Source organism: Natrix helvetica (assembly GCF_964273705.1).
Source record: "Natrix helvetica genome assembly, chromosome: 3".
NCBI lineage: Eukaryota > Metazoa > Chordata > Lepidosauria > Squamata > Natricidae > Natrix > Natrix helvetica.
The window spans coordinates 151,227,089-151,252,860 of NC_138549.1; the positions used below are offsets into that span (position 1 = coordinate 151,227,089).

The 25,772-nt window shown below is 40.9% G+C and overlaps 1 protein-coding gene across 1 annotated transcript; it reads right to left on the reverse strand.

Annotated features, from left to right (window-relative positions):
* Positions 1 to 531: 531 nt before the first annotated feature.
* YWHAB (tyrosine 3-monooxygenase/tryptophan 5-monooxygenase activation protein beta) lies at positions 532 to 19,889 on the reverse strand. The gene is made up of 6 exons (XM_081946368.1): positions 19,728 to 19,889; positions 13,052 to 13,353; positions 11,322 to 11,445; positions 6,884 to 7,047; positions 3,369 to 3,464; positions 532 to 2,775 (listed from the first exon to the last, which is right to left on the reverse strand). The coding sequence occupies exons 2-6, from the start codon at positions 13,343 to 13,345 to the stop codon at positions 2,719 to 2,721; spliced, it is 735 nt and encodes a 244-aa protein (XP_081802494.1). The 5' UTR covers positions 13,346 to 13,353; positions 19,728 to 19,889; the 3' UTR covers positions 532 to 2,718.
* Positions 19,890 to 25,772: the final 5,883 nt, after the last annotated feature.

The window sequence follows — 25,772 nt, forward strand, 5'->3', positions numbered from 1 at the left end:
AGGACCAATCTACTTTGAAGTTAAAAAGAATTTAAAACATTCAAAAAGGTTTCTTTCTGTGTTTACAGGAAATGCAAAGCTACAGATGCAAATACATCTGCACGAAATAGATTTCTAAATGAAAGTGCCATATAACTTGTGTGTGTGTGTGTGGAAACATTGAGTTAATTCCTATAGATTGAATTATTCTCTCATCTGGATTGCTGCAGAATATGGGGTCAGACTCCAGCCCTCCCCAAATTAGTGTACCATAACCCATTCCTCTATTTGTGAATGTCAACTCCAGTTCATAGATGTTACCCATTTGTAAGAAACAAATCTGTGCTGGAAACTAAAGTAACCACTTTGGTGTCTGGTATTATCAGAACAGCTGTAACTCCATAGATATCCATTTTTTTTTCTCATGGCCATACAACAATTTCTGTCTTCCGGCTGTTGCCACCTAGATTCTACAAAAAGACTGACTTTAAGATACTTTATTGCAAGAGTTCCGAGAAATATTTTTAGTTTTGTCCAGATTAAAACAAGTACTCAATGTAAATATTCCATTTTATTAGATCCAATATTTTTACCAAAGGGCAACTTGTTCCGAAACGAAGTTTTACAAGATTAACTTTTCTTGTTATGATGCAATTTGCTTTTTAACTCCTTTTAAAAAATGTAGACTACAATGTACCTTAGCTTTATACCATCTATGAGGTACTGGTGATGTTTCCAGGAAAATTGGACAGTATAGTATATGCTATCATGTTATAAAGTACAATTTTATTCCATGTAGAAAACCAAATTTCAATATTTTGCTCACAAAGAAATAGTAATCAGTTTATATCATTTTAGACCAATAGAAAAAATCAGTTCATAGACATCACCGATACATCAATTACATCAATTGCATATAATCTAATACATTCTGGGAGTTGAAGTCCACAAGTCTTAAAGTTCCCAAGTTTGGACACCCCTGATCTAATACAATCAGTATTGTTAGGGTCCCAAAATAACATAGCCATTCCATCATATTGAATTTAGCCATAATTTTACCAAGTGATTGTGATAACATAAAAAAAGAGAAACTACAAACTGATAATTTTTTTTATTTTTAAATCGTTTTACACTTTCCTGATTGTGGAGGGTGAAACTAGAACTGTTTGAAAGACATACACAAATCTAGTACATCGATAACCAGGTATTTCTTTTTGCTATACTATTCTCATAACCACATGTGTGCTAGTTAATACAACCATCACAGAAGCAAACTTTAGGCAAAATACTGGTCAGTAGAAACAATGCAAAAAGAGCTACCAGATATACAGACAGGCTCGGTTCCACATTCACTACTGCATTTATCAAGCGCCAAGTAAAAACTGCACAATTTGTTCAGCTAGTAGAGGGAATTTTGAAGTCAGTGCATGAATTTTCTTTTCAGCAAACAGTTGAACAGACAGAGGGACTCTATAAGCCAAGTGGAATGTCACAAGCAGAGAAACGATATTGAAAAGCCCAATAAGAGAAATAGTCTCATCTTTCACTGCATTATTCATGCAACTACTACTGAATTCCAATCTTTGCCTGGACAAATTTTTTATATAATTCAACATTATGATCTATATTTCTAAGAAAGTTAAGGAAAATGTTATATATGAGCCCGATTATTTGTTTTGAGCCAGGAGTGGCAAAAACTATAGCAGCAATAGGCCACCTGCATCTAAGCGAGACCTGTCCTCCAGTATATTTTACTTTCTACAAATACCAGAAATTAAACCCAAGTACAGTGAGTTTCTAATTTAAATTACATCAGGAGAGACACAATTTGTACCAAGAACTCAGATATTTAAAGATACAGGTTTCTTTCCTGGAAGGAGTTAATGCTTAACTTTTTAAAAACTGGGAAAAAATATTTCATGCAACTATTCTACAGCTAATAAAGCCATAAAAGTAGAACCCAAATTTCGTTAATCCACTAGCCTACAAGATAAATGTATAATACATTACTGACCAAAATGATGTTGCCCTTGGCAAGAGCAGTGGATCATCTGCCCAGAGGCAAGGCCACATTTTTCTGCCACCATTTAAGAATTTGCTACTTCGATTTTCATTTCCCCTTGGCTTTGAACGAAATTTAAGAAAAAGATTAAAATCGCAGGATCATTTGGCTAAAAAGCAGTGTGTGTCCAGCATCGTTTAAAAAAAACAAGAAAAAAAAACAAGAAATGTCAGAATGAACATGCCTATTCAATTCACAGAAGTGAGCTGCTGAGCTGGAATACCACACAGTAGATTGTTTCCCTTCCATGTTGCAGTATCACAATATAATCTCTATAATTTTCTATACAACTTTACAGCAGAAATTGTACTTCAGCAACTTTTGATACCAGATTATTATCCTTCCAAGGAATTACATGATTTGTATCTATTCTTTCATCATCTGAGTTTTGTAAAGTCAACTGCAATCGCAAAACCCATAATCACAGTGTTCAGTTAAAAAAATATAAACACGGTAATCATAACTGCAAGTGTTCATAATAGGAAAGGTTCAGAATGCCATTGTTCAACTGATTTCCATTTGACATACACAGAACACCAACCAATTTTTTTTTACCCCACAGACAGTTTGCTACGTTGAGGTTGTGAAGTCGATGTACTATTCTTTTTGCTTGCCGCACAAAGGAATATAATGTGTAGGATACAGTGACATTGAACACATAGTGAAGCACGACAGACTTAGTTTTCACCTTCTCCAGCTTCCCCTTCATCTCCCTGGTTTTCTGATGTCCATAGCTGCAAGAGTATACAAGCATGTTTATGTTAAAGACATGCAGTTAATTTCAATGGTCTGGAAAGTAGATACTGGCAATTCTATTTTATATTGACTTGGCTTCAGCACAGCACTTAAGAGAAACAGTTAACGAAGAATTAAAGACTAGAGAATATAGGCAGTTAAAGAAATGAGTATATAATGTCTATCAATAGAAAACAAAGATATGTAAGCAGACTGGAAAAGGCATTTATTAAGTTTTCTAACATAGATATGTATAAAGCTTTATGTTATCTCTTATATTTGGGGTCCCTGAACTCCAGTCCATAGTCCTGTTGGGAACCGGGCCGCACACGTGGCAGGCAAGTGTGCAAAGCTGCATTTGCACAAGCAGCATGCATGAAACCATCATCTCTCTCCCCCACTTGCAACTGCCACTGGTCTGCAGAGCCAGAAAGGTTGAGGACCGCTGCCTTATAGTACTTCCAAATATAACATTTTCCACAGGACTCCAATTAATCCATAAATAATAACTAACTGCATATTTAGAAAGAGTTAAAGATATGAAGTTCCATAGAAATTAACTGGCATGGCCACTTTTTTCAAAGATACTTACAGTAAGATTATCTCTAAGTAGCTGCATAATCAGGGTGCTATCTTTGTAAGATTCTTCATTCAGTGTGTCCAGTTCAGCTATTGCTTCATCAAATGCCTAAAACAAATGCAAGTATTATTTGTATTGTTTTTTCTGCCATTTCCAACTAAGAAATACGATTCACTTTAAAGTCTAATTAGAACTAGCTAAATGGGAAATGAAATGCTACTTACAAGGTTGAAATTGGGCTCTGGGGAGCAGCTGGGTTTATCAATGCTATAATGGCTTTTCTGCTCTACCTCCCTGCCTAAGATGTTGAACTCCAACGAGGAGTGGGTAATGCTGGATCTAAGATGCTGCTTTGGTGTGACAAAGTTAGGTGCAGCTTAAGAGTTAGTTCAATGCAAATATGTTCCCCTTTCTCCATGACCAATTCCAGTCAAAGCTGACAGGTGAGGAGAGCCAGCTCAAAGACCTTGATATCTCATATTAAATCCTACTTAGTGGCGATAAAAGCAGCAAAACGGCAACATTTTCCCGCTCTTATTGCGTCCGCAGATAACTGCCCAGCCGCCCTGTTTAGGGTGACCCGCTCCTTACTTAACCAAGGAACTGGGAAAGACCCCTTGCAGGGTAGGGCTGAAGAATTTGTTCAGTATCTGCAGGATAAAATCGCTCAGATCCAGACAGGCTTGGACTGACTGGGTAGATTCGGGTGAGTCGACAGGGATGAATTTGTGGAGACAATTTGGGATGAGTTTGACCCTGTGACCCCCGAGGGCATGGACAGGATTATGGGGAGACTCAGTGCTGCCATCTGTGTGCTGGACCCGTGTCCCTCTTGGTTAGTTTCGGCTTCCCAAGAGGTGACACGGGGTTGGCTCCATCCGATTACCAATGCTTCATTGAGAGAGGGGTTCTTTCCCACCGTCTTGAAGGAGGCAGTGGTGAGGCCCCTCCTTAAGAAGCTTCCCTGGACCCAGCTTCTTTAGCTAACTATCATCCGGTCTCAGAACCTTCGCTTTGTAGGAAAGGTTGTCGAGAGTGTGGTAGCACGTCAGCTTCCCCAGTACCTGGATGAAGCTGTCTACCTGGATCTGTTTCAGGCGGGTTTCAGGCCCGGGTACAGCATGGAGACGGCATTGGTTGATGATCTCTGGTGGGCCCGGGACAGGGGCTGCTCCTCTGTCCTGGTCCTATTGGTTCTCGACGGCTTTCGATACCATCGACTATGGTATCCTACTGTGACTCGGGGGGTTGGGAGTGGGGGGCACCATTTTATGGTGGTTCTCCTCCTACCTGTCGGATCGGTCGCAGTTCGTGTTGACTGGAGGGCAGGGATCAACCCCGAGGAGCGTCACTTGTGAGGTGCCCCAGGGGTCGGTTCTCTCACTCCTCCTGTTCAACATATATATGAAACCACTGGGCGAGATCATCCGTGGTTTTGGGGTACGGTATCATCAATATGCTGATGATACCCAACTTTTCATCTCTAACCCAAACCAACCAAACGATGCCCTCGACGTGATGTCCCGATGCCTGGAGGCTGTGTGGATCTGGATGGGGAGGAACAGGCTCAAGCTCAATCCCTCCAAGACTGAGTGGCTGTGGTTTCCGTCATCCCGATTTGTGCATCTTGTTCCATCTTTGATGATAGGGGAAGAAATTTTAGCCCCCTCAGAGAGGGCCCGCAATCTGAGTGTCCTCCTGGACACGTGGCTTAGTTTAGAAGAACACCTGACGGCCGTGACCAGGAGGGCTTTACCAGGTTCACCTGGTAAGTCAGTTGTGCCCCTTCCTGGATCGGGATGCTCTATGCACAGTCACTCATGCCCTCGTCCTTTCTCGCCTGGACTACTGCAACACTATTTACATGGGGCTGCCCTTGAAAAGCACCCGGAGGCTTCAGCTGGTCCAGAACGCGGCCACGCGGGTTATCATGGGGGTACTTAGGTGCTCCCATGTTACACTCCTTTTAGGCGGCCTGCACTGGTTGCTGGTTGTTTTCTGGATACGATTCAAGGTACTAATTATAACCGTTAAAGCGCTCCATGACTTAGGCCCAGGGTACCTGCGACGTACTGCCACCAGTAGCCTCCCACCGTCCAGTACGATCCCACAGGGTTGGGCTCCTCAGGGTGCCGTCGGCCTGTGTCGGCTGGCAACCCCCAGGGGGAGAGCTTTCTCTGTAGGAGCGCCTTCCCCCTGGAATGAGCTGCCCCCGGAGCTTCGCATAATCCCCAACCTCCAGTCCTTCCGATGCACCCTAAAAAGTTGGCTTTTCCGGCAAGCCGGCCTAACCTGTTAATTTTATCTAATTTTTAAAATGTTATTGTTATATTAATTGGATGTTTTTTGGATACTTATCTAATTTCCTTTTAACTTTTGTGATATGTGTTTTTTAATACTGTACGCCGCCCTGAGTCCTTTGGGAGAAGGGCGGCATATAAATCCAATAAATCCAATCCAAATTCAATCCAATCAGGATGCTTCACAGTTGAACACTCTTATCTATCCTTTTTTAACATCTACATGAAACTGCTGGGTGAGGTCATCCATTGATAATGGGCTCAGGTATATCTTGACCCAGATTATCAGTAATACTGCCTAGGTCTTATACCAGCAGTTGGAGGCTATGTGGGTATGAATGAAGAGGAACAGGTTTAAACTCAGCCAGTACAAGATGAATGGCCATGGGTATATAATTTCCTCGCACTAGAATTCGGCATTATTTGTTTGGAATTTCCCCAACAGAACCAGTCTGTGATTTGTAAATTCCTTCTGGATTCACAGTTACTGCTTGAAGAGCAGTTGACAGCTGTGGTGAGGCAGACCTTCACAGCTTCCTCATGTACCCTTTCCTGTAGGAATCTCCCCCTTATAGTCATGCATGCATGGGTCATTTTATGTATGAATTTCAATGCATTCTACTTGGGACTGCCCTAAAATACCACTTGGAAGATTCAGGTAGCCCATGAAAAGGCGGTGCAAACTGTTATGGACATACTTTAATATGTCTTATAAAGCCCTTTATAGCAATGGGCTTGGCTATCAGAGGGAACACTTCTTTCTCATTTCTGTCTTTCTATAAGATCTGATACAATAGGCACATTGTGCGTCCCTGGGATGTAAAAAAAAAACACCTTCTCTGCTGCAGCTCTCCCTCTCTCTCGCGCGCTCTCTCTCTCTCTCATAAAAGTAAAGGTATTTGTTTTCAACCCATATGTTTATAATTAGTGTTGAGTTGGGTATAAATCTAAATTGTAGATTATGTAACTGGATCTAAATTAAAGTCATACCTTGCTTTTTCCCACTAATATTGGAATGCTATAGAATTTAAAAGTATGCACATTTTAAATTATTGTTGTCTAGAGACTATTTCCAGTATCCAGCTAGCTATTTTAGTTTAATAACATTTCATTTAATACATTAGAGGATAATAATTCTCAAATATTAATTTTACCTAAATTTATGTTCCCCTTAATGTGTACTTATTCTTTCCCATTCACTAGATTTCAATAAAATTAAGTCCTTACTGTCTTTGCCAGACTACAGGCTTTCTCGGGTGAGTTTAATATTTCATAGTAGAACACAGAGAAATTCAATGCCAGACCAAGCCGAATAGGATGTGTTGGCTGCATCTCCTTCTTGCTGATTTCAAATGCTTCGTGATATGACTGTTGAGAATTTTCTACTGTTGCTATGAAGAAAGATAAGTATACTTTTAATTCCTCTTCATATGAGAAATCAAGTAATGAAACAAATAATGAAAATCTTGAGCAATTAAACTGTTCTTCTAAATGTTCTTTCACAATTATTTTAGTACAAAAAAGCAAACAAATTTGTTTGTTATATTTTTAGTAGAGCCAAAAATACATGTTCCTGGGAAAGAGTACTTAAGATTTCCATCCAAATATTAACTAAGCCCAACTTGCTTAACTGCTAAGCTTAGATATGTTCAGCCAGGTGTTGTCACCTGCCCAGTTGACAGATACAAAATACACAGCCAAGGTGAGATTTTATTATAAAATTAGGCCACACATTAAAGACAACAGTAGGGCTACATTCAATTCCAATCTCTACAGGTACCGGGAGGCAGACTGAAATTGTAGGCCTGGATGCCACCACAACAGAAGGATGGCAGGGATTTCCTTGGGATTGGAGCCTCATCTTTTGGCCCCCACCTCTGCAGGCATGCCCTAGCTCTCAGATGGAATTGAGTTGCTGCTTCTTCTCATTTCACCACTACAGGTGACTTAAAACCATTTGTTCAAAGTTACCACAGCACTGAAAAAAGTGACTTACAACTGGTCCTCACACATATATGGCTGTTACAGCAACCCTGCATTCGTGTAATCAAAATTCAGGTATTTACAAAGGTTGCAGCATTCCTGGGTGATGTGATTACCATTTGCAAGCTTCCCAGACAGCCTCCAACAAAGCAAAATCAATGAGGGAAGCTAGATTTGCTTAGCAACCACAGTGATTTGATTAACAATTGTGGCGAAATGAAATAAAATAAAACTGGAAATGACTCACTTAACAAATCCTTTACTTAGCTATGGACTCTCTGGTCCCAATTGTGATTGTAAGTCGAGAACGACTTGCACTATCACTGCACAGAGCTGCTGCAGAATTGCTACTTGTGTCACCAATCTTAACCACATGAGAACCATAAAGCCTGTACTTATTCTTTGGATTACTTCACTACTGGGCCTTACTGGGCCTTGAGCTGTTCAGAATCGGGCTGCATAGGTGGTGGTGCCGAGCACATGTGCTTGATTTGTGTGACGAGTGGGCAGACATGCCAGCCGTTCACACAAATGGAGCTGCATGTACACGTTTGCCCACTGCTCACGTGGACACCCCCCCCCCCCGGCTAGTCCGCAAAGTCAGAAAGATTGGGGAATTCTGTTTCAAGAAACTGTTATTCTTCAAATAGCTGGTAAGGGAATTAAAAATAGATGGATCTTGTATCAATGCGTTAAAGCACATTACAAAACACATCACAGGGCTGTAGCCTCCAATAAGTCTTGCAGCAGTTTCTATTTTATGGCAAAAAAAAATTGTTCTAGTAGGCAGCAAAGGGACGGCGATTGTGGGATTAGAAACCACTTTAGGATACCTGTTAAATTCCATGGGGATTAAATGTTCTGAGAAAAAATAATGAAGATTTTGGTTTGGAGAGAGCAAGCGAGGCATAAACTCATGACAAGCGACTAAAAAGTTTGCTCAATTTTAAAATCTGAGGACTTGAAGTCTGAATTAATATGCCCTCAACAAATTAATCTTTGTACAATATGATCTTGGAATTTTAAAATTCCCAATTTTGTCATCACAAGCTTAAAATCTATTTTAAAAAATACTGTAGTAAGATAAGTGTCAATCAATATGAGAATAACTAAAGACTATACTTGATTTTACGCATGCAGAATTGCAAAGGATTTTTAAAGTAGGAACATAGAAAAATATCTACAGACTCTATACTATTTGTATACAGGCAGTCCTAAACTTACAATGGCAACTGAGACCAGAATTTCTGTCACTAAGTGATATGTTCACAAAATGTGACCCATTTTGCTTAGCGACAGAAATCACTTCAGTACCATTTACTGTCATTAACTGAATCCTGCAGTTGTTAGGTGAGGCAAGGTAACTTCCTACTGCCTTCCCACAATCAAAGACAATAGGGAAACCATCTACAAGTCACAAGCAGTTAAAGTGGCTAGTGCCAGGTAGAGGAAGGACCAAGGGGGTGGGGATATGGGGGAGGGTCGAGGATGTACAAGAGGCACTGTGTGGGTCAGGGAGAATGGGCAAGGTGCCATATGGGTCAAGTGCAGATGAGTTGGGAGGAAGGTACATGGGTGGGGGAGATTCATCCCAGTGACTTGCAATCTTCCCTGCTGGCTTCTCCTTTGACTTTCTGGGGAAGCTGGCAGGAAAGGTTGCAAATGGCGATTGTGTGATCGTGGGGGGCTTGGCAACTGATTGGAAAGGCAAACAGGTTGTCAAGGAACCAAATCGTGATCACATGACCCCAGGGGATGTTGGGATGGTTGGAGCTTCAAGAACCAGTCACAACCACCATTAATTCAATGCTGTCATAACTTCAGAACAGTTGCTGAACTGTCACGGACTACCTATAGTGGCCTAACAGATCCTTTTACAATGGTAAAAAAAAATTGGGTGGAGGAAGATGGAGGGAATTAACCTATGTTTCTGCCTATCTTTAGCTGAGATATCTGGAACAGCACTACTGGAATCCCATCCCAGTCTGAAAAGGTTATCGTATTTTTTGCACTATAAGATGCACCAGACCATAATACGCACATTAGCTCTAGAGGAGCCTCCCAGCATCCATCCAGTATTTATCTGGCTAGCATCCTTGCAGCAAACATCAAACAGCCTGGTGTTGTGGCCCACCGGAGGCCTGCGGAGGTGGCAGCAGAGTAGGACAGTGAGGAGGTTGGGGAGGAACAAGGGGCCAGTCTTGGAGTCTGGGGAAGGCTTGGACGAGGGCTCTGTGTTGGAGGCAGGGAGGGGGGCAGTGCCATCTGGTAGTTACATACTGCTCCCAGAGCCTCTGGACTCTGCGAGGCAGAAGAACAGTGTGAGCCTGTTCTCAGTGTGTGGATGCGCAGAGCTGCCAGAAGGCAAGAACAGTTAAGACAAAAAGGGCGACTCAGGAGTAAGACTTGAAGATTATTGGCCCCTCCCATAAGACATAATAGAGGAGCAAAGGCATGTGAGCCTTTGCAGGAAGCAATTAGTTCATCTAATCGGTTCAGGTTCTGAGAAGTCCTGTTTGATTCTGTGCTATATTTGACCTTGCAAACCTGATTGACAATTAGATCTCTGGCAGCGTTCCAAGGGAGATAAAGCTGAGCGCTTATCAACATTACCCTGAAAGACTGCGGCAACTCAGACAGACATCTGTCAGACTCTTTACAGACTGTTTGTGAATCATTATGGATTGTGAATGACCATAATTCACAACCGTTTAAATAAAAGAAGGTTTGGGGGATTAAGATTATGATTTATGCTTTCTCAGGAAGCCTAGGTCAAAAACACCTGGTCAGCTTCAGCACATTGCAGCCCCAGCCCATGGCTTATCAGGGCTCTGCTCCATTGCGCCCACTATCAGTCAACTGAGCAGAGCTACCGCTGCCGCCGGGAAACACTGGAGCCTTCAATGCCGAGCAACTGATTGGCGGTTGGATAGGCCTCCCAGAATACCATTGATCACCTTTCTAGGTGGCAGGGATACTCACCTCCTAGAACAGCTGATTGGTGGTATTCTGATAGGCCAATCCAATCACCTGCTCAGCAGCGAAGGCTGTAGCATTCCCTGGCGGTGGCGAGCGGCGGCAGTGGTAACAGGCGGCAAATGCCGCTGTTGCACCAAACCCCCCGATCCCACTACAATATTCGCTTTATAAGACGCATAGACATTTCCATCCACTTTTTTTTTGGGGGGGGGGTGTCTTATAGTGCAAAAAGTATGGTATACACTAAAATATCAATAACTTAGTGAAAAGAACATCCCCCACACATTAAAGTAACATATGCACAGCCCACTTCATTCCAAAATTTTAAGGTACATGAAAAATTAGGTTTCTATAAATACATAGAGCAAGCATATTTCATTCCATACATCTGTGCCTTTACAGGGTTAAGATGTGGAGTACAAGAACAAGTGACTCATGCTTTCTGCTTCCCACACATTTTTTAACATTTGAACACTTGAAGTAAAATGAAGTAGAACATTCACATTTTCTCTTGTGGTCAAATCTCAACTCTTCTTGTACTGGGAGCACTGGTTAGCTTGGAAAACATAAATGAAAGTCACTTTTTCCCTATATTTTGACACCCCTGAGTCAATTGGTAAGTAGAAATGTTGGGAGAAGCCTTTAAAATGTTATCTATAGTTCTTGTAGAACATCACCCTACCATATAAGATATGTCACTTACTTTGCTTGTTGTCACCAGATGCCACTTCTGAAAGGTATCTGTAGTAATCGCCTTTCATTTTCAAATAGAAGACTTTACTTTCTGGTTGTGTGGAATTAACAATAAGGAACTTATCCAAGAGTTCCTGAAAAACAAATTAGCCATACAATTAAGAATGCTATCTCTTCAATTTAGCATTATTTATTGAGATGAATTTTAGCAAATAATTTTCTGATGCTTTGTTTGGTTAAGGATGACTAATAATGTCCTCAACACAAGCTAGACCTATACAAAGTAAAAATACTCACCAAATAAAAATACGGACACTCAAGTTCTGCTTATTAATGAATGGACACATGTAGACAAAACCTCTTCCTCCAGAAAATAATGAGCAAACATATGTAACAAAGGCAAATAATTAGTGGTCTAATTAATAAACAGGATAATCAAAGCAACTTTAACTACATTGAGACTAATGGTTCAAATTCAAGGTTAATAAGAGGATAGGCAGCCATATAAAAAATTTCACCTATCTGCTAGTAACATTTAAGAGTAACCTACCATAGCAAGTACAACTAGCAGCTTTTACTGACTTATCAGAAATGGAATATAAGTAAAATGACATTCATGTAAATATACAACAACAGGTTACTCTTCCCATTCATTTTGCTAACCAGTCCAACTCACTTTCAGAGCCATTAGCTAAGTTCATACAAGTTCACTCTTTAGAGGGAAAATAAAATATAAACAAGGGCAAAGCTGCAGATTAGCAATATTTCCTTTGGGAAAATATCTGGATAGGAGGATCTCCTATTCCTACTATAGAAAAAGGACATTTACAGCAAATCCATTGTTCTATTTACCTACAATGGAAGAAAGTATCCAACAGTGGAGCATACAAAAGAAATCCTAAATAGTAAAAGAATCTTAAGGCCTAGCTAGCAGGAGGAACTATACTTTGCAGGATTGTTCAGCCAAACATGACTTCAAAAGAAGTATAAATATTTAACTTCTAGTTAGTAGTTGCAGTTGCAAACTATTCGTCATGGAGCTATACATGTGTGCAGTGCATAGACCAAAAATCAGCAAATAATAATGTACCACAAACATATAAAATCACAATATAAAGAAAGAAGTATCTAGGATAAAAGCCTATGATATACAATAAAATCAAAATGTGTATATTCAATACAAGCTGAAACCCAGTCAACCCCTAAAATGGATAATTTTAATAGCTTTATAAGGTCTAAGTAAAAGAAGCACATTGGCGCTTTAAAAATAGTTTGACAAACAATCTACAAACAGTGTGTAATACCACACAGCCACCTTGCACGTATCTCCTAGAGGAATATTAAAAGTAATAAAGTTGATAGCACTTCATCTAGAATTAGACATGACCCCCTCTGGAACATGACTGAACTCCATAGATGGGATAAATAGCATAACACAGCAGGGTTAATGGCATGGAAACTCTGTAACCAAGGGCAGTTTGTTTCAAGGACATACAGAGGTTGTCAATGAGTCTGAATTTAAAGGTTCTGGTCTGGTAGCATTTTACAGCTACAGAACATCCATTTTGTTGGGTCATGCTTTTTCTAACAGTGACTCAATCTACAGCAAATGATGGGAGCTAATTTCAATGAAAACAAGACATAACCTTTGGCACTACTCTGTAATCCAGCAATAAGGTTGGGGGACACTTAAATATACTTTAACAAGTGCTGAGGTACAGATTGCTACTAGACACTTACCAGAACATCATTGCATATGTCCTGCAACTCAGCCTCAATCTTCTCACGATATTCTTTTCCCATCTGCTGTTTTTTCTCGTTCCGTTCTGTCTTCTGTTCAATGCTGGAAATGACACGCCAAGAAGAACGACGAGCACCAACTACATTTTTGTAGGCAACAGATAGTAGGTTCCTTTCTTCGTTGGACAGCTCATGACCCTGCTCAGTGACAGCCTTCATGGCAGCAGCCATATCATCATAGCGTTCTGCCTGCTCAGCCAACTTGGCCTTCTGTACAAGCTCACTTTTATCCATCGTTATTCCTAAAGAGTAGGAAAAAGTTGTATATGATGTATATTTCCTATTCACGTCCCTCAAATCTATAGAAAATATTTTAATACTAAAAACAATGTTTTTTTTATGGCTGATACAAAATATGAGAAATTTGCTCTTCTCTAGTGTGGAAATTGCACTGTGAGGGGAGTTTCCCAGACAAGAAATAAAATTACAACAGACACCTACCACCAAGCCTGAAAAAGGAGAATAAAAGTGTCCATTAAATCCTGGGAAATGAAAAGGGGCAAAGGAAAAAAGAGGACTGGGTTTGAAATTGTCATCTCATATTGACAGACAACAGTCAAGTGTTTAACATAATGTAATCCTAGTGTGCAATAAAATCCATAGACAAAAGGGAACCAGACAAATAAGGATTTTTTAAAAAAAAACATTGTGTAGTAGACTATCAATTTCTCTAATCATTACTTTTACACCCCATAAATGTTTTTATCATAACCACATTTCCAAGAATTTTATTTCACTTCCAATTATTTGCTAGGATAATCAGATCCAGTACTATAGTTAAAAGAAGAGATTAGTGCCAGCTTGCTGTGAATTGGAATCAAACTAGGTTTTAAAAACAGAGCACAAGATAACTGAAAAAACAAATCTAATTAATAGCAGATACCCTACAATGACAGAGTGACCCGCATTCTTTCTGTAACCTTATGGACTCAACTTTATATGCAAGTGATGGAAATGCAGAACAGTCAGAAAAGATGCCTGGATTTGTGTCAAAAGTATTAAAGGAAAATCAGAACCAGACTGAAATGCATAAAGCCTTATATTATTCATATCCACTGTGACCTATTCTTCTTTGTTCCAATTTCATATTAGATGCTATAGCACTAGGAAGTGGAATTTCTTACTAAAAGGTATATGTACCGGTATATGCACAAAGCATTGCATTCTAAGTTTGAAGATGGTATTAAAGGTTCTATTTTTCTGTCCTACAATTAGTGCAACACTGAGAGTCATTATGCTATATAAATAAGATGAATAAAAGAATAAATAAACCTCAAACTTGTAACTGTCTCATCCTTTTTTTTTAAAGAATTTTATTGGTTTTTACAAATATTTATAGGATGGGGTAAGTAGGTATAAAAAAATTTGACAGCTACATCGTGCGAAGGGTAGAAGTCCCCCCAAATCTCACAACTTTTACAGAAAAAAAAAATAAAGATCAAATATTAAAAGATAAAAATTGGCAGCTTTTTGTTTTACATTATATCAACAATATATTCAATCATTTTATATGTCACTTCCAACAATTACATTGTAACAACAATTGCAATAATATTTCAAACTTATTTTTGTGACCTGAGTGTTCTTGATGTTGCTTCCTCCCCCCTGCCCTCTGGCGAAGCCACTGCCCCTCCCTCCTTCATGTCTTGTGTACTGTCCCGTTCCATCTAGAAAGGCAATGTGTTTTTTAATGAAGGCCTCTGCCTGCACAACTGTGTTGATTCTAATTCTGTTGCCCTCCCAAAAAATCAACATTCCTTCTGGCAATAACTATCTGAACCAAACTCCTTTATCATATAATTTCTTTGATAAAGAGGAATATTTCTTCCTCTTATCTCTTACCTTCTTCGGAATTTGTTTAAGAATGGCTATTTCTTTGTCTTTATATTTTAATGGTCCCACCCTCTGAGCTCCTAAGACCTCATCTCTTGTAGTCTTTCTAAGAAATTTAACATGTACTTCCCTTGGAACGTTGTGTGTTCTAGCATAAGCTGAATTGATCCTATAAATCAAATCAATATTCCACCATAGCTGTTGTTTGTCTCTTTTAATATATTCTGATAAAATTGTGGTCATAATCTCCTTAAGGTCTTCATTTTCTGTCTCTGGTAAGTTTTGAAATCTAAGAAAAAAAGACATTCTTTCAAATTCCACCTTTATCATATGATTTTCAAATTCTCTATTCCCCTTCTGGGCCGTCTTAACCTCCTCCCTCAATCCAGTCATGTCCTCCTCCAACACACCTATTCTCTGCTTGTTTTGTGTTGCTTGTTGTTGCGTTTCTCTGAGCTGTTCATTTAGATCTGCCAATTGTTTTTTCAGTTTGTCCTGTCCCTTCAAAATAGTTCAAAATATTTGGGCAACAGATAAGTCTTTTGAACTCTCTTCAGTTGTTTTAGGTTGTAGAAATGAAGCCATATGTGTCTGTTGTGTAATCGGACTAGACGTAGAAGATGTCGGGGCCAAAGATGCCTTACTAGGCGGTGGCTTTTTAGGACCCATTCTAAGTTCAGAGATAGCTATAAGTCTTATGCAAAAGAAATGGCGTCTGTGGAATACACAGCTGGGGTAACACTCATTCTTAAGCGTTTCCTAAATCTCTGCAAATACTTAAAAACCATTTCTATGAATCTCTTATAACCACAAATAAAAGAGACACAAAGATGGATATTGTTCTTAATGCAATACTTTCTAGTAGCAGGAAGATAACTTTCAAAATTTTGTTTCGACAAGCAGCAGAACTCAACAATCTTTGACACAGAGCTCAATCTGAATCATGGACAATATAACCGTAGCTTCAAATCAATCACAACAATTTAAACTCTATTAACCCCAGATATTGAATTTACTCATTCTGTTACCCAAATTGTACCTGAAAAATAACTCATTATTCCTTCTCAGCTTCCTGAAGTCACTCTGCAGTTAGCGGATTCTCCAGAGCAGACTTAGACTACATGTAGCAAATCTACTCAGCTAAATAATGCATGTAGTCTTTTATGATTAAATATTGCTCACTTGAACAAACCTCCTCTGAAACAATCCATAAATACATAAAACTTCTAATCCAACTTTTTGTTCCTCAATTTGTTATATAACTTAAATATCAACGAATGAATGGAAGAAATTACTCCTCAGAAACTAGGCCAATTAAAAGAACATCTTAAAATCAACTTCACCTGCATCTATATATGCAGCGGGTAAATAAAGTGGCATTCAGATATTTAATTGGGGGATCCAAACAGGAAATGCTGTAACTGTCAGTCACAGATACAACAGGTCATCAGAATCTCATAATAGAATGCAACATATTTGCTACCAGTTTTAGAGAAAAAATGGTAGCTAATAGATATCCCAACTGTCATTTCTGCTAAGTTGGGAGTACAAAACCAAAATAGGAATTTCCAGAAGGCTAAAGCCTGCTAGACATTAGAAATAGTTAAAGCAATTAAGGCTTATCATTTCCCTTACACTGAAGAAAACAAAGATGAATTGATTGTTCACAAGCATGGCTCTTTATGTCTATGGATATTATTCTCAGTCATCCAGGTCATGATTGTTCTAAAAGTGCTTTTTCAAAAGCCAGCTGGACTTTGTTTTTCCTTGAAAACATTTCGCTTCTCACCCAAGAAACTGAACAAGCTTCTTGAATGAGAAGCAAAACATCTACAAGGAAAAACAAGTCCAGCTGTTTTTGGAAAAAGCACCTTTGGGACATGGCTCTTTATATCTTATTCCAGGGTAATTACTTTGCTTCTGATTTATATAATGCATGAAATCAACTACAGAAGCAAAAAAATAATAATAAACCATTCTATTATCAAAAGACAATTGCATATTTTCAAAATGACAAATGTGACATATTACTTAAATTGTTTTTATTGTGATTGGTTGCTTAATGATTAAATTTGTGCCACTCTTCCTCAGGCAAAAAGTATGATTAAGTGGTACCACCCCTGGCAAAAGGATATGAATGACCAGGTAGTGTTGTTTGATCAAAAGAAATGAACTTAGTAGATATATTTTAAAAATGCTTAATTTCATGTTTTACAGGATTTCTGGCACTTATTAAACTTTATATTTTACAGTGATAATAGGCCTATACTCAATATATTTATAACAGAATTTGTTATAAATTTGTTGTAAGAGTCTGGAGACAATGCATTCCTTCAAAAGATTGGGTGTGTGTGTGTTACTTTAAGAAGCAACATGGGGCTAAATAAGTAAAGGAACAGTCTGAAAAAGGGAAAGTGTTTGGAAAGAACTCTGAACAACGACTCAAATCTTTGGTATTGCAACTGATTATAGGAGCTTTTGAAGATAAGTTAAGTTTCAACTGTAAAAATATCATTTGTGATATTTTATTGGCTGGGTTCACATAATTTATTAAGCCATTATCTAATCCGCTCGATTTTGGATTATCATACTACTGAATTATATATTAAACAAATTATGTTAGAAACTAAATTGGAACAGGCATTAAGGTCCTTATATCCAACAACCAGATCAATAAAAAAAATCCAAATTAAGCATTTCAGACAACGCTCTCTAAGCTATATCTGAAAACATTCAATGGATCCCACTGCCTATCTGCCTAAATGGTTTCACTATTCTTTTAAAATGTTATGCTGCCAAACCTTTTAGATTTATGGCAGATTACAACTGCATAGAAATACAGTATAGTAAAAATGGGGGGGGGGGGTTGTTTACAAATTTTAAGTTGTTTTAATTATGGGCAATTAGAAACTTGTTTATTTTTAGATATTGAAGAGACCCTAATTTTCTTAAGAACCAAATTCAATCAAAATTGAATAGCAAGACAAGTATCTCTCCAACTGTCAGTTATTACCATTAGATCTCAGGTGCTAGAAATCAGTTATGAATTTAGGAAATTCGTTTGCAACAAACAAGAAGAGAAAAGGGGGAAGAGAAAGAAAAGCTTTAAAAACAAATGACAAATATAATTCCCTTTATAATTCAGGCACACAGACATCTGATGCAAGACCAACAGCAGCATTGACAGATACTGCAGATTATGTGATGCTCTCCCAACAGGCTGTATCAGCTGGTGGAGACTTTTCAGGGAATGCAACAGTAGTATATCCTTGGGGCCTATGTATTCCAACAGTGTAGCAATACATCACTTGCTCTTTATGGAAGAACGAGTTTTCACATATATTGTGTGTCTTTTCATCACCATAAGCAAGTGAATAATTAGCTACAGTGATAATTCATCTTACAAAATGGATAGTAGTCCACAATATTTTGTTAGCTTACAATGCTAGCATCAGCATCAAAGCAAGCATGTCTTTCTATATATAGTATATTATGCTAATTGATAACTGCACGAACAAGTTATTAATTTCTCTTGGCAACCGTATGGTAGCAGTTTGACAATGTCTTCTTCCAGGATGCTTTCCCATCTTTAAGACTAACCTACAGCTCTAAGATTCTTTGGTAGTCTTCCATCCAATACTAACCAGGGCCAACCCTTCTTGGTTTCTGAATATAGAAAAGACCAGCTAAGTGCTAGCATCTCCCAAGACGCTCTATTCTAGATGATATGGGCTTTCATTTCAGATTACACCGAGTAAAGTGGAGGCTTCCCATGGGAAAGCTCAATTGTGATTTCCAAAAAAACAAAAAAATTCTGGAGCAAGTGCAAACTTTAAAACCATGGCTCCTCAGATCTCCTCACTAGGATCTCTCACCCCCACAGATCCAATTGCTTTATCATTCCAACCCAGCTGGGAAAAGGTTTCTCCCGATTTCTCGGAACCACGGATCCAGGCTCCATTCCTTTTTCCTAATGGAAATGCCGAACCGATAAACCCAAAGCTTCCGGAATTCCCAAACGCGATTACAAAGCGTGGCACAAATAAACCTCTCTTGCGATGCCATCCATGTAAGATGCAGACTCAATTTCTTCAGGGCACCGAATTTGAAATACAGATCAACTCAAGAATACACGGGCTATACGAATCATCCTGGTTCCGGATCTACCTGGGAGTCTAATTGCGTCATTTAAGTCATTTTAAGGAACTGGGATCCTATCGCTCCAGGTGGTGACACACACGCACGCACGCACGCACACACAAAGCGAATAGGACAGGCAGAAGGATTGCGTTGAAAGGACTGCCGCCCTCCACTTTCTTCTGCAACCGCAGCGTGGCTTCTCAGAAGCTCCGCCGAGAGCCCAGTCTCGGGTTCGTTACGCACAGGTGAGCACGCCCATGCCCGGGTAGCAGCGGCAGGAGAAGGTGACTCAGCCAGGGCGTGGCGCTCCCAAGCTAGCTAGGTGACCCCTCCCCGAGAAGCCTCGCTCCAGCAGCGGAACAGGAGCAAAAGCAGCGCGCCAAGAGCAGCCGATTCCCCGCCTCCCCTCCGGGCAGTCTCGGAGGGGAGGAAGCGCGGCGGAGGACCGACCTCGCTTCGGCGTCTCGGGAAGAGCGCATCCCAGAGCGGGATCAAGTAGCCGGAACCGAGCAGGCCTCGGTTCCGCTCACCGTCCTCCCCCACTCCGGCTACATGGGGGGAGGGAGGGCAAAGCTCAGCGCCGCCGCTCAGCGGTGAGGACCGGGGGGGGGGGAGGAGAGGCTTTTGGCGGGATAGCGCTCACCTGACGGGGTGCGACCGCCTCAAAACGAGAGGGACGTTGGGGCCTCGGATAGCGGGCGAAGCGAACGTTGTCGGCGCGCGAGCCTCCCGTTTCCCTCTTATCACACTTACACACCCTGCGGCTCCTGCGGCTACTTCCGCCGTGGGGGTCACGCCTTTTCCGGCGCGGACACTCCTCTCCTTCCTCCCCGCCCCTTTGCCTTGTCCGCTCAGCCCATTGGGCGAACCGGACCGCGGAAAGGAGTGGGCCGGCGGCAGGAGAGGCGAGGTGGCGCCGTCGTTAAGGGCAACGGGTGTGTGCACGTGCGGGTCTGCTCTGGAGGGGGGGAGGAGGGAGAGGAGATGGGCTTTTCCAACGAAGGGTCTCTCCTCCCGCTGGACAGTCAGGTCCTCGGGCGCCGCAAGGCTCTCATTCGTTTGGCACCGCCGTTGCTTTGGTTCGGCCCAGCCCCCCTCCTTGGCCTCAGGTATAGGATTTTCTGAAATATACTAAAGGAGAACCAAAGGTTGGAGTGGGGGATGTGCGCTTCCCTCTTCTCCTTTCCCGATGGTAGCTTCCTCTTCTTCCTGGCCGGGTTTGCAGCTGCACCTCGCAGTCGATTCCAAACGGAACTGAAAGGTGGGGCTTGCGGAGATCCGGGGAGCGAGAATAGAAAAGCGCCAGAGCTGCCACTAGAGGGCAGCAAAGTGGGCCAGAAAACGCCAACCTCTTGGCGTTCATCTGGATTTCTGCAACTCAGAATTTTGTGGCTTCTAGTATTGATGCCACCTATTCCTCCCCGCTTCTATTCCTCCCAGCTGCTGCTTGGATGTGTAAATCTCCAAAGCAGTTTTCCTCTCTCAAATGCAACTACTTTAAAGAAAAGACTGGACGGTCACTTATATGAAATGATATAGGATCTTCTGCTTGAGCAGGGGGATGGACTAGAAGACCTCCAAGATCCCTGATTTACTTTTCCGCCTATGGCTCCATGGAATAGGGAAGTCTCTTTGGCAAGTTTTGCCTTCTGGGCCAGAGAGCTCCTGGAGAAGATGAAAGATGATGAAGATTTTCCTTTTTGCCTGGACTGCTGGGGCTTCTAATAAAGGAATCTTTGAGTTAACTTCAGAGGCTTTGTTGTGTTTGGAGAGCTGGGTCAAAACAAGCTAGTGTTAGGCTTTAGACTATGGGTGTCAAACTTGTGGCCTCACGTTGCCGTCTTGTGACATTTCATGATGTTTTCCCCATTTGGGAAGCTGAGGTGGTGTGGCTTGTGCGTGACATCTGGCCCGCGGGCCGCCAGTTTGATACCCCTGCTTTAGGCATATTAAAATAATGCAACAAAACAAGAGTGTCAGAATGGGGGTTAAAAGAAATCAAGATATTGGCCGCACAATTGCATAGTCACAACAGCTGTCTGCCCAAATGAGTTCAAATTACTGGAACCTGACGGATTACATCCCAGAGTTTGGAAGGAACTGGCAGGTGTGGTCTCGGAACCACTGAAACATATATTTCAAAGATCCTGGAGAACCAGGGAACTACCAGAGGACTGGAAAAGAACAGATATGGTTCCCATCTTGAAAAACAAGAGAGAAAAAAAACAGATCCAGGAAATACAGACCAATCAGCCTGACATCCATTCCTGGGAAGATCCTGGAAAAGATAATCAAGCAACAAATCTGCAAACTAGAAGCAAGTAAAGTTGTAATCGGAAGCCAACATGGATTTGTCAAAAACAGACCATGCCAAACAAATCTTACTTCATTCTATGACAAAGTGGACAAAATTAGTGGACCAGCGAAATGTTGTGGAGATAATATACTTGGATTTCAGTAAGGAATTTGACAAAGTAGACCTCAACCTACTTCTTGGTAAGCTAGAAAAATGTAGGATAGACAGCATCACCACCAGATGGATCAGTGGTGGGTTGCAAGTGGTATGCCCCGGTATGGGCGTTCCGGAGTCTGCCCGGAGTACTGGGTACCGTTCCGGTACGGTGCTCCGGAGGGCCCACCTGCCCACCCAAGCTCCTTACCTGTCCTTTTAGCCTTTGGTGCTTCCGTGCACGCGCATGGCGCGTACGGCGCCTGCGTGGCGCTCTGCTGAGCAGCTGGAGTGTCGTGGAGGCTTGCGGAGGCATCGCAGGCAGGTATGATGCATGTGTACGCTGCACACATGTGCACGTGCACCGCAAGCGTCCATGTGGGCGACGCCGGGCCCGTTCCAACCGTACCAGTTGGAACAGGATCCAGAACCCACCACTGAGATGGATTTGTAACTGGCTGACAAACCATACTCAATGAGTAGTCCTTAATGGAACTACATAACTACATGGAGGGAAGAAAGCAGTGGAGTACCCCAAGGTTCCATTTTAAGGCCCAGTACTCTTCAATATATTCATAAACTATTTAGATTTAGTCTAAGGGGAACTCATCAAAGTTTCAGATAACACTAAACTGGCAGGAATAGCTATCATCCTAGAAAGTAGGCTCAAGATTCAGATGGATTGCAACTGGACCCTATCAAACAAAATGAGATTCAGTGTAGAAAAAAAAACTAAGGTTTTACAATTCAGCAAGAAAAACTAAATATACAAGTACATAATATATGTGAAACCTGGCTCAATAGCAGTAACTGTGAGTGGGATCTTGGAGGCCTACTTGACAATCACTTAAATATGAGCCAGCAGTGTGCAACAGCAACAAAAACAAAAAACCAATGCAGTCTTTAAGTTGCATTAACACAGGAATAGAATCAAGATCATGTGAAATATTAGTACAACTTTATAAAGCCTTAGTTAGTAAGACCGCATTTGGAATACTGCATCCTGCTTTGGTGACCACAATATAGAAAAGATGGTGTGACTCTAGAAAGAGCCCATACAAGAACAACAAAGATGATTAGGGGACTGGAGGCTAAAACATGAACAATTGCAGGAATTGGGTGTGACTAGTCTAGTTAAAAGAAGGATGGAATGACATAAAAGTAATGTTCCAGTATATGGGTGGCTGCCACGAAGAAGTGGTCAACCTATTTCCCAAAACACCAGAAGGTACGAAAAGAAAAAATGGATGGTAAACTAATCAAGGACAGAAACAATCTAGAACTAAGGAGGAATTTCCTTACCATAAAAACAGTTAACTAGAAGAATGGCTTGCCTTCACTGGAGGCTTTTAAAAAGAAATGAATAGCCACTTGTCTGGAATGGTATAGGATGACCTGGTTGAGATCCTATACCTTGGTGTAGAAGACCTCCAAGGCAGCTTCCAACTATGTTATTATGAATAAAATACAACAATATAACAGAATACAGAGTTGGAAGGGACCTTGGAGGTCTTCTAGTCTAATCTCCTGCTCAACCAGGAGACCCTATACCAGTGTTGGCAAACACTGAGTGCTGAAATGGGAGTGCACGCACACACAAACGCATGCCAGAAACCGGAAGAGCAGTTGTCCAGTGGGCATGCTAGGAAGATGATCTTCCGTTTTCTGGCACGCGCATGCACCCCGGCCAGCTGGTTTTCACGCACATATCCATGCCAGAAACCAGAAGACAGGTGACTGGTGTGCATGCATGCACTGATACCAGAAGAGCAGCTGTGCGTACCATGTGGCTGCTCTCCTGGTTTCCAGCACTCCTGTGTGTGAAGACCTGGCTGGCACACCAGAACCTGGAAGAGCAACGGTTGATGGTTGGAGTGCCTGGAAAGATGGCTTGGCGTGCCACTTCTGGCACATGTGCCAGAAGTTTGCTATCACAGCCCTGTACTATTCCAGACAAGTGGCTATCCATCTCTTCTTAAAAGCCTCCAGTGATGGAGCACCCACAACTTCTGAAGGCAAACTGTTTCCCTGGTTAATTGTTCACATTGCAGATTGCAAACTGAATATGTTAGCTGTGCGGTACAGTTGCAAAAAAAAAAAAAAGCAAATATAGCTCTAAACAGCATCAATGGACATACAGTTTCCACCTCACAGGAAGCATTACGTCCATTACTGGCGTGATTCAGTGCAGGGATTATGTCTAGTTTAGTCCTTCTGGGGCTTTAGGAAAACAGGCTCAGAGAAAGATTAGGAGGAAAATCAAGAGAATGAAAATTAACTTCTATGAAACACCAAAGGACCTGAGACTGTTTAGCCTTGGAAGTCTAAAGTGGATGGATGGAATATTAGGACATTATTGGTCAAGGGTGTGAAAGAATATGAAGGTTAAGCTCTGTTCCCCATCACTGCAAAGTATAGAATGCAAAGTCATGGGTTCTATTCACAGGAAGATAAATTATAATTGAAGAAGCTTTGCAAAATAAGTTTGACGATAAAATCTTACAGGGAAAGGCAGTTGAGTCTCTTCTTTGATTGATCCTGTGTTTTTTTTAAAAATTAAGAGGTGGAACAGAAGCTGCTTTGACAAGTAAACTCTTATTATTTCCTCTTGTGGAGTTGTGAGATAACAAACTTCACACTCTTACTTCAATTAGATAATTTATTTCCCATTTTTGTCTTAGCTAGGAGACCAAGATCCTTAGGAATATAAGTAATAATCCTTAATCAGAGGTGGTATTCAGCAGGTTCTGACCAGTTCTGGAGAACTGGTAACGGAAGTTTCAAGTAATTCAGAGAACCAGTAAATTCCACCTCTGACTGGCCCCATCCCCATCTATTCTCTGCCTCCAGCTAATCTGGAGGAAAAGGGGTTTTGCAGTAACCTTCCCCAGGAGTGGGTTGGGAATGTACATTTTACAGTATCCTTCCCCTGCCATGTCCACCAAGCCACACCTACCAAGTCAAGCCATGCCCACAGAACAGGGAGTAAAAAAAAATTGTCATTAATATATGACTTTGCATAAAGTAAGCAACAACTGGGAGTTGGGGGGAAAAGATTTTGAGATTTTGAAGGGCTATAAAACCTGCCCAGTGAAAGTAACCCCTTGGTGAATTGTTTCCATGGAAGACCATCCTTGCTGTTCATGCTCACTCTGGATGCCTGGGAATGTTCGTGTTTCACACCATAAGGGCCTTTTAAATAAATCTTCATTTATTATAAGCATCTTGGTATCTTCTTTGGGGTTTGCCTGTTTTGGTATCCAATCCATAAACATAGTAGCCAGCAACTGCTCCTTTTCACTAAAGTGCTCTAACAGAGGCTAGACAACCATCAACTGAGATTTGTTCAGTTTAGATTCCTGAATAAACACCATTGATTCCTTGGCTTTTGAATTCTGTGCATCAGTATAATGTCCAATATCACGTTCAGCCCATGGAATGGCATCTAACAGCAAACACATTCCTCTTTTGATCATACTTCCATCCAGCTTTCCTCTTGATTTCAGGAGCAACAGGGAGGATGAATGGAAGGGAAAGTTCTCTAGCAAACAGAGAAAAGAAAATGTGCACCCTTAAATTTCCTTTAATCTTGGGGAAAAATGGTATAACTGTTTCCAAATCTATGTAGGTTTGAAATACAGAAGCTCGATATAGAATGCTTTCAAATTAGCCATAGCCCAAACAAAATGCCTTGTACATGATGGATTATACTCAGCTCGTTTAGATAATTCAAATTCACAATTCTTAATGGATAATATGCTGAACCAGAAAATTCAGATCCACTAAGAGCAAAGGAATGTGTGGAATTGTCGAATTTCAAACATAAATCAATCTGAAAAAACTTAAATATTATTTTTAAACGAATATTGTTCTACATCTATGCATATTTAAGGTAGCTTCAGAGGATGTGGTTACCACAACAATTTTATGAATGGCCTCAGATAATAAAAGTCGGAGAGCAAGGGTGGAAGCCTTCAGGCATTTCCCTTGGTTGGAGGGCAAAACTATTTCTGGCACAAAACGGCTAGACCAGACATGTTAAGCCATTTTCACTGAACCATGCAAGGGCAAATAAGCCCCAAGGGACCTCATTCAACCTGCTAAGTTAAAGTCACAGTTTGGCTAGTATGATGTGCAGAATGGACAACTGTGTCCTCTTGGTATTCTTAGTGTGTTGAAAGATACTATCCAATCCTCAGTGTACAATTAAAGTTCACCGGACAATACTGGTGAGGTTTT